This window comes from Gallinula chloropus (genome assembly GCF_964237585.1).
Source record: "Gallinula chloropus genome assembly, chromosome: 17".
Classification (NCBI taxonomy): domain Eukaryota; kingdom Metazoa; phylum Chordata; class Aves; order Gruiformes; family Rallidae; genus Gallinula; species Gallinula chloropus.
In genome coordinates, this window is record NC_140102.1 from 12,537,287 (window position 1) to 12,546,729 (window position 9,443).

The window sequence follows — 9,443 nt, forward strand, 5'->3', positions numbered from 1 at the left end:
GCCCGGCCCCTCACCCCCCCCCCACCCCTCCCCACTACCCATCACCAAAAACCGGGTCCGAACCCACCTTCTCCTTAGGGATAAAACGGGGAAAACAAAAACAAGGGGAGGGGACGGAGGGGGTGTTATTCCTGCTATTTCCCACCCCCACCCCCGATGTGTTAGGGATAATTAAAAAGGATGCTAATTAGCAGGGGGGAGCCCTGCCCCAGCCCCCCCCCCCTCTCCCCAGGCACTGCCGGGGTGGTGGGACCCGTGCCCAGGTGAGTTCAGCTTTGGTCCGAGAGGCGGTGGTCCCGACGCCGGCGGGGGTGGGGGGGACGTTCTGCGGGGCTGGGCACCATTCATTGCGCCCCAACCCCTCCCAAGTGATGGGGGGAAGGTGCCGGGAGGGGGAGGTAGCGGGGTGGCCCCAAGGTCCCGGTGTGGGAGGTGTCTGCAGCGATGGGGGGAGGAGAGGGGGATGCGGGGATGCGTTTTGGCATCGGAGCAGGGGTCTTTATCCAGCGATGGCGACGTGATGTGTCCGGGGCGGGGAAAGACGGGGGGGGAGAGGGGACACGCGTGGGCTGGGGGAACGTGGGGGTGTCTTCCCCCTCCACACGCGCACGCGTGCCCGCACCAGGCCTACCAGACCGCCGCCTCGCTGAGCTCCGGGTTGGGGTGCGAGAGAGCCCCGCTGTAGCCGCTATTGCTGGACATGGAGAAGGGCGGGCTGGGCCCCCCGCTGAAGACCTCCCCCGGGATGGGGTGCAGCGAACCGGTCATCCCCGGCTCGGGGCTGGGGGTGTCGGGATGCGAGATCATATCCGTGTACCTTTGGTTTTCTGAGGAGTGGTGTCCGCTTAGGGGGGGCTCCAAGGGTCCCAGGGGTGTGGAGCCAGGTCCTGAGTTCTGAAGGTAGCTGGAGTCGGCCGGGGACTGGGCTTGGGAGGGCGGCCCGTGGGGGAAAAAGTCATAGTTGCCTCCCGGTCCGTAGTAGTCACCTTGGTAATCTGCGGGAGATGGGAGAAAGGAATGGAACTGGTCCCCCCGGGCCAAAAAACGCCTGAAATCCCACCGTGCCCCACAGCCAACCCCGTCTTCTGCCCGGGATCGGCGTGACCACCCCCCTGGAAATACTCTGCTGGCTCCTGGGATGCGGGATCTGAGTGCCTGTCCGAAGGGATGCGCATCGCCCTCTCCGTGCCCAGCCTGGGGCCGGGGATACAGGGCGCAAGGAGCTCGGGGAGGAGCAAGGATGGGCTCAATTTAATGACTAGGTAATGGGGAGGGGGTGTGTGTGTGAAATATGTATATAAAGGGAATGAGGAAAAATATAGAGAGTGAGGAAAAATGTGTAATGTGGAAATTACGTGTGTTTTTAGCAGCTGGGAAGGGAGCTGGAAACTAACTGCAGGGCAGCAAGGGGTGTCTGGAAAGCCCCTCGTCGGAAGGGAGGCCTTGAAAATGCGGCTTAAGGGGGGGGTCTGCAGGGAGCAGGGGGGAGAGGGGAGGCGGCGGGGCCGCCCCGCTGTGCCCATCCCGTCCCGTCGGGGCGGGCCCGGCGGCAGTGACCTTCCATATGCTGCGGGCCCGGGAGGTAATTGGAACAAATGCGGCCTGAAAGGGGCACAAAAGCCCCGCAGCTGGGGCTTTGTTCGGGGAGAGGGGCCGCCGCCGCCACCGTGCCCGGCCGGGGGGAGGGGGCGGGAGCGCGCGTGGCCGTGGGGGTGTGCGAGTGCCCGACGCGGGAGCGCGCGTGGGGACCCGCAGCCGTGCGCGGGCGGGCACACGCGTGGGTGTTGCGCACAGCAGGGTGGGTGCTTCGGCACGCGTGGGGCGGGCCCCTCCCGTCCCCTCGGGACCCCGGGGCGGGGAGCGGTGGGAAGCGGGGGAAGGAAACACGCACGGAGGAGCGGGACGGGGGAGGGACAAAGGGCAAGGGGGAGGTTGGGGGGCGCGGTATGGCCGGGGCAGGGCCCCCCGGACCGTCCCTCACCTCCGTAGTACGTGTAGGGCGTCGAGCCGAGCATCTCGGACTCGTCGAGGCGGCCGCCGAGGGGCCGCATCCTGCGCGGGCTGCGGAAGAAGGCGTGCCGCCGGGCACCCAGCGCGCTCAGCTGCTTCATCCGCCGCTCCTTGGACCGGCGGTTCTGGAACCAGACCTGCGCCCGGGCCGCTGTCAGTGCCCGTCGGGAATGGGGGTATCGGGGACCCCTCCGGGTCAGGGACCCCTCTGCACCCACCCCACCCCCCCCCACCCCCCCCCCAAAAAAAAAACCTAGGGAAGGGGATGGAAATCTGGCACCCGTCTGGGAGGGGATGGGTTTTCCCTCCTTAGGGTGTTTTTTTATGACTCTCCCCCTCCTTCTGCCCAGAGAGGTGCACGGGAAGGGGGGATACACACACACCCTAAATAACAAGGTTTATTACAATCCTGCCCCCCTGGCTACATCCCCTTCCGAGCATCCTCAGCCTACGTGTCCCTGCAAGGGAAGGGGCTGCTGGAGGATATGGGAAGAATAATTTTCCCTTACCGGGGAAGAAGAAAGGAAGAAAAAAGGGAAGGAAAAGGGAGGAACTCTGGATCGTGGCAGACGTAGGCAGAAAGTGGGAACCGGGAGATGAGCCCCCTGCTGCGGCAGGCAGGGAGTCAGAAGAAAAGCCGGCCGACGGGGATGGAGATAAAAGGGAAGGGAAAGACATGGACGCCCCTCTAAGGGGCATCACCTCATCCAAACCACACGGCCTCAGGCCACACATGCCTTTCCCCTGGCCTGGGGGGGTACGCGGATCATTGCCCCCCGCCGCCCCCTGTCTCCCGAGGATGGGGCAGCTCGGGGAACGAGTACAACACGCTCATCTGGGGATACTCCTGCTCCCCTCAGCCGGGAGCCGGGAATCGCAGCTCTGCTACCGGCAAAGCCAGAGAGTCCTCCCCTATTAATGCCTCTATTAAAGCCCATTAATCCCTACATTTCCGCAGGGATTTTCTTCACGGAGGCAGCGTGCTAAGAAAGTGCCGGGCTGCCTGCAGAGCGCAATGGCTTCTCCTGGCTTTCACAAGGCCAGAGCATCCATCTCCCGGGTGCGCAGGGGGATCCCGGGGGAAGCTGTGCCCCTGGCTTGGTGAGCAGCAGCGGAGGAACCCGGCTGGCTCACGTTTTGGGGATGGTTTTCATCTCTTTCTGTGGAGTTGGGGTATGAAAGCACAGGGTGGGGGATCCCCACTAACCCATGAGACCGTGGGGTGGGTGCAGGGCTGGACCTGGGGTGACACTGGCAGGGGACAGATAGGGAGGGTTTGTCTGTCCCCATTTCTGCAGCTCCTGGCACCAGCCTCGGTGTCCCAACCCCTTCCTGGCACCTGGGGGAGACTATCACGGCCTTGAACTGCCTGGGCTCCCACCAGCACCCACTCTCCTTCCCTCTCCCCTGTGGGTCCTTTCCCTGTCTCTGCTCCTGTAAAGCTCTGATGTCACCGGAACCTGTGCCGGCAGGAATGATGCCCTTGGCCAGCCCAATGACATCACCCTGCCGGGTGGGGAGGGGGGCAGGGAGGAGAGCGGGGCTGGTGGGCTGGGGCTGCCCTACCTGGATGACTCTCATGTTGAGGCCGGTCTCCTGGGCCAGCTGCTCTCGGATGTGACGGGTGGGTTTGGGGGTGGCGGCGAAGGCAGCTTTGAGGGTCTCCAGCTGCTTGGCTTTAATGGTGGTGCGGGGCCCCCTCCGCTTGGTGCCCGAGTTCTGCTCCTCATTCTCGTTGTTGGTGGTCTCCTTGTCCGAGGAGGTCGAGTTGTCCGTCTCCTTGGTGTCGTCCTGCATGGGATCCTGGAGATCCGGGGACAAACTCCTGTCTGTACATGAGGACACTGTAAAGGAGACCCAGAGAGGAAAGGGGGTGGGGGGGCTGGTGACTTAGGGGAGAGATCAACCCTCCCCCACTTCTGTCCTCCCTGGCCCACCCAGCCCAGCTGCTTTCCAGGAGAGGGTTTGGGGGGTTGGGGGGTGCTGGAGAGCAGTAAGGGGTGCAGATTGCCTCTGCCTCCCTGGTACCCCTAAAGCATCACACCCCCCCACCCCAACATCACGCAAAGCTCCAGGCAAGTGCCGCCTGTTCTGGCCCTGTACACCGGGTCGAGCTGGATGGGAGAAGCTGGGGAGGGGGTGATCCCCCAGGCCCACCGCAACCCCCAGTGCTCCCTCTCTCCCCTCCTGTGCCTCTCGCACCAGGAAATGGGATGCACTGCTGGGAGAAATGCAACCGGTCCCTGCTGGGTTCTGGGGGGGTCTCCAGTCACTGCCTTGAGCCTGGCTCACACCCCCCCACGCCACCCCCCCACGGGGACCCTGATGCCAGCACCCCCCCAAGGCCAAGCTCTACTCGCCTCGCTCACAGCAGCGGCCCCACTGACTGGCGTGGCAGGATCCGGCCCCGGGTGCTGGACGGAGAGAGAGCCCGCGGAAGGGGGTGAGCACAGGCGCCTGGCATGGCTGGGACAGCAGGAGTGGGCCTGATCCTGCTGTCCTGACGCAGAGACAGCTTCCAAGGAAGTCAAATGGGAGCTGTGCCTCTGGGTGAAAGGAGGCGAAGGATCAGGCCCACGGCGCGGGGGGACCGGGCACACTCGCGGGGGGGTGTGTGGGGAGACGTGGCTCCGGGGTGTGAGGGGTACTCTGGAGTCAGGCCCGGGGGTTGGATCCCGGTTCCCCATCGCCCCGCATCCCCGCTGCCATAGGGGCCGTGTGCGGGGCAGGAGCCGGGGGTGGGGGAGCGATGCCGCGGGGCCGCCCCTCGTCCTCCGCTCGTCTCACGCACATCCACATCCCGGGAGAGAGGGGGGGGGTGTCACAGAGCCTTCCCCCCAGCTCGAAGGCTTACACCTCACATCTCTCCCTCCCTCCCCCCTCGGATTAATCGGAGGGGGAGTGTGGAGGGGAGGTCTCGGACTGGCTGCGGGGTGCAGCCCCTCGCCCCGTAAAGCGAAACCTTCTTTCCGGCCCGGCGGGAGGTACCGGCAGCACCACGGCGGCTGCCCGGGGCGGTCGGTGCTGCCCGGGGGCGGTCGGCGCTGCCCGCTCTGCCTGCCCGAGCGGCAGGGACGCGTCCCGGGCGGTGCGGCGGGCTGAGCCGCTCGTACCTGAGTTGAGGCTGCTTTCCTTCAAACCGGGAGAGTTCAAGTAATCCTCTTTGCAAACAAATTTGTTTTCGTCTATGATATAGAGTTCCTCGCCCGTGGAGAGCTGCTTGTTGCAGACCATGCAGGTGAAACAGTTCAGGTGAAAGACTTTGTTCCGCGCTTTCCGGACGAGGTCGCTGGGGGAGATGCCTTGGGAGCAGCCGGCGCATTTGGTACCAAACCTCCTGGAGAGGGGAAGAAAGGCGAGAGAGCTGGGATCGCCGGCGGCGACGGGCTGCAGGGCCGGGGGGAGACACACGACACGTTTATACCAATCCACCCCCCGCCCCGGCTCAAAATCCCTCTCGCCGGGAGGTTTTGGGGAGGCGAACAGGCGATCCGCGCCCCCGAGGAGGAGGAGAGGCTCCGCTCCCGCGCAGTCCCGCTCGCAAGAGCAGGGAGCTCGGGTTTGGGGTGTCCCCGCCCGGGGGACACAGGCAGACACATGGGTATCCGAAACCTGACTTGGCCCCCGGAGGGCCGGGCGAGAAGGGGTGGCGGGGGGGTTCCCCTCGGCGCTCTGCGGGGGCGGATTTAGTTTCAACCGGTGCCGCCCGGGCAGGGCGCCGGGGGCTCGACTCCGCCAGGTGCCGGCCTGAAAATCCCGGGCAGAAAACGGGGCTAATAACGGGCAGGGAGACGAAAATTAGGAGCAGCGGTTGCGGGCGGGCACCGCGCACCCAGAACAAGCTCGGGCGGCGGTAGAGGGAGCTCCGTTCCCCGCAGCATCCCGGGGGCCGCAGCCCGGCGCCGTCCCGCTCTCCCGGGGACGATTTTTCCTGGTGGGGAAGAGCGCTCTGGAAACCTCCGGTTTTCCTTCCCTTCGCTGGAGACAGACCGTTTATGTGGGTTTGGGTTTTTTTGGTTTTGGTGTGTGTGGCTTGGGGGGGGGGGATGTGTTCCATGAGATGCCCTTTTTAAATAAATAAATTTTTAAATTTAAAATAGAATTCCAGGGAATTCGAATCGGCTGGAAGCGATCTCCTCAAGGAAAAAAAAAAGAATCACAAAAAACCTCAGCCCAACCATCCAAAAAAAAAACCCCAAACCAAAACCCCCAAACCCTCAAAAAAACCCCAAAACAAAAACCACAAAACAAAGCAACGAAACCCCAACAAACGCAAAACTCAAAAACCCCAAAACCCCCAAAAGGACCCTCCCTCACACATACATACACACACAAAAAAATGCTCCTAAAATCCGGGAGCGGGGCTGCCGCTGCCGGGTCCCCGGGGGAGCCGGGGGGTGCCAGGCCCCGGGGTGCCTACGCAGGGTCCCTCTTTTCCCCCCTCTGGTCGTGGCACAACTTCTGGTTCCCTCGCTGCTCCCCGTGACGTTGATGTAGTGAGAACATTAGGAGTCATAAGTCATCGCTCCCCCCGCCTCCCATCCCGGCCCCTAATTTCCTCACCGGCACCTTATCGCAGTCATTAGGGGCGTTTAAGGAGCGGTGGGGCGCGGGACCCGGCCGGAAAGGGGGGGTGGGGGAGAAGCGAGGTTTGGCCACCGTTTCACCAGGGCCTGCGGTGCTGGAGAGGAGCAAGGAGCGCCAGGCCGAGCCCCGGAGCGGGGGACACACGGCTGCCGCCGCGGTGCCCACCGGGGCCCGCCGCGACGGGGCGGGCGGTGGCACCTGCGGAGCGGGGCCCGGCATTGGTGAAGGCAAGGTCATGGGGAGACTGGGGGGAGCGAGGATGGGGGGAAGCACACAGCCTCGGGCTGCAGAGGCCACCGCCCCCCCAACCCCCGGGGGTCCCTCGGCCTGGGGGGCTGCTTCACCGGCTGAGCGGTGGGGCAGGCTCGGTGAGGATCCCCGGCGAATAGGGACGGGCAGAGAAGCGGGGAGTCCCCAGAGCTCCCGGGAAGACCCCAGGGAGGTACCGGTGGCGTGAACCTCCACACCCTCTCGTCCCCGCTTACAAGGGGGTGTGTAAGAGGGGGGGAACACTCACCTGAAAAAGTCATTTTTGCAGTAGAGTTTGCCTTCCCTGGAGAAGCATTTCTCGGTCAGGTTACACTTGCACTCGCAGCACTGGACGCATTTGATGTGCCATGCCCTGTCCAAGACGTTCAGCAGGAACCGGTCCAAAATCGGCCTCTCGCAGCCCGCACAATGCACCATCATAACCTCCGCCGGGGATGGAGACGCGCAGGCGAGAAGCAGCCCCGCGCCGGCACCGGCGGCGGATCGGGAATTCGGGGGTGGGGGGGGGGAAATATTTTAAAAACGAAAAAAAAAAAATTTAAAATGTAAAAAAAAAAAAAAATTAAAAATTAGGAGGGAAAAAAATAGAAGGGGGAATAACGAAAAATTCAGGGTGGGGGAGCGGAGCGGCTGTCAAGTTCTTCCCCCTCTTCTCTCCTGAGCCTCGGCGGCGGGAGGGAAAAAACGCTGCCCCCCCCCAAAAAAAAAAAAAAAAAATCCAAACCACCCCCGAGAAATAACAACAACAACAATAACAAAAAACCCCCAAATCCACCCCCCGGTCCCTCCGGAGCGCCCCGGGAGCCGGCGGAGCGGCGGCCGCGCTGCTGGCGGGCTCTGCGGCAGCGGGCGCGGCGGGAGGGGTGCATGAACCCCCCCCCTGCAGCCGGCAGCCCCGGTGCCTCGCTGTGCTCCGCCGCCGCCGCGCCGCCACTCTCATGCTGTCCCCATCGCCAGCTTTGTCCCCCGCCTTAGTAATTCGCGCATCCTTATTCAGATTTAGTGACGTCGAGGCCCGCGTCGCGCCGGCCGCGGCCAATGGAAGGGCGGTAACCATGGCAACCTCTTAATTTATAGCATATCTAAATTGGCTCCAGCCTTGTGCTTGGCACAGAGGGAAAAAAACAACGCGCCTCTATTGTTGAGGGTGGCTTGTACCTGTGCCGCCAAGTGAGTATGCACCTGGCTGGGGGGCCGGGGGGGGGGGGGGGGGAGGCAAGCTGCAAAAAACCCCCGTTTTCCCACCAATTCTGCTTTTATTTGTATTTATTTCTTTTAAAGGGATGTACGGGGAGGGTCTTGGGGGGGTCCCGATTTGGGCTGCGGGAGAGCATCACCTGTTTTGGGGGATCGGTGTAAATTTTTTTGCCGTGCTTTTGTCTGGAAGAGCAACAAGCGGGAAAAGGGGGGAGGCGGAGGGGGGGGGATTTGGAGGGGGGGGAGGGGTCTGGGGGTGCAGGGAGGGCCGGCTCCTCCGCGCAGCGTGGCGGGATGAAAAGTTCCCCCGGCAGCGCGGTGCGCGGAGGTATGCGCCCCCTCCCCCCCGAGCCCCCCGCCACCCCCGGCCTTTGTCCCACGGGTCTGCCGCCTTCCCGCCCCTTCCCCGCTCCGCGTAAATCGCCGGCAACCTCCGGGGGGAGGGAAGGGGGCAGGGGGCGGCCCGGGGAGGGGTGGGGGCGCTGCCCCTCGGACAGTGTTTTTCTCTCTCTGATTCCAGGTGCGGCGGAGCTGGGAATGCCGGCTGGCCCCGCGGGAGGGACGGCGCGCAGGATGGGACCCGGCGCCCGGGGTTTTTGGGGGTGGGGGGAGGAAAAATTAGGGGGGAGGGGGTTATTCTGTTCGGGGCCGGAGCCCGGAGCTCCCCGGGCGGGGTCGATGTGTCGGGCAAGCCCCGCAGCCTCTCCCTCCGTTTTCTCGGGATTTGGGGAGGGGACGGGGCAGCTCTGGGGTCCGGCCGTGCGGGGAGGAGGAGGAAGAGGAAGGCAGCAGGGCAGGTGAAGGCCGGCCTGGGCCTTGCCTTCCCCTCTCGTTTCTTCAGCCAAAAAACTAAATTTATAATTTATTTTAAAATTTTAATATTTTTTTTTCTTGGGGTAGAAGGGCTGCGCCAAAGCCCGCAGCCGCGGAGCATCCCGCCACCGGCTCCGCACCAGGGCGCGGAAACGCTCTCGGCAGCGGAAAAAACCGAAACCAAAACAAACAAACAAAAAACCCTCAACCGCTCCATTCCCCACCCCCCAACCCCCCCCACGACCCCCCAAAACCACAGCGGCACAAGGGCATCGGCGGGAAAGTGGAGGAGGTTTTGTGTGCGCCCTGGGGTAGGAGTGTTCGTGGAAAGAGCGAGAATCGAAATAAGAAAATACGGAGAGAAGAGGCTACACGAAAAGAGAGGAAAAAAAAAAAAGAAATAGAGAAAGAACACCGAGGGAAACAGCATTCGAGGAAAAAAGAAAAGAAACGGAAGGAAAATGAAACGAGAGAAAAGGGGAGTGAGAAAAATAAATTAACGGGAACAAAAAAAAAAAAGGAAGGAGAAACAGAAGGAAAAACGAGAGAAAAGCGAAGAAAAAATA

General features: G+C 63.0%; 1 protein-coding gene across 1 annotated transcript; it reads right to left on the bottom strand.

Annotated features, from left to right (window-relative positions):
- Positions 1-627: 627 nt before the first annotated feature.
- On the bottom strand, positions 628-7,287 carry LHX5 (LIM homeobox 5; the record flags this gene model as incomplete). Its single annotated transcript, XM_084272125.1, has 5 exons — positions 628-995; positions 1,982-2,147; positions 3,577-3,854; positions 5,124-5,347; positions 7,115-7,287. 5 exons carry the CDS (start codon positions 7,285-7,287, stop codon positions 628-630), a joined length of 1,209 nt encoding a protein of 402 aa, XP_084128251.1.
- Positions 7,288-9,443: the final 2,156 nt, after the last annotated feature.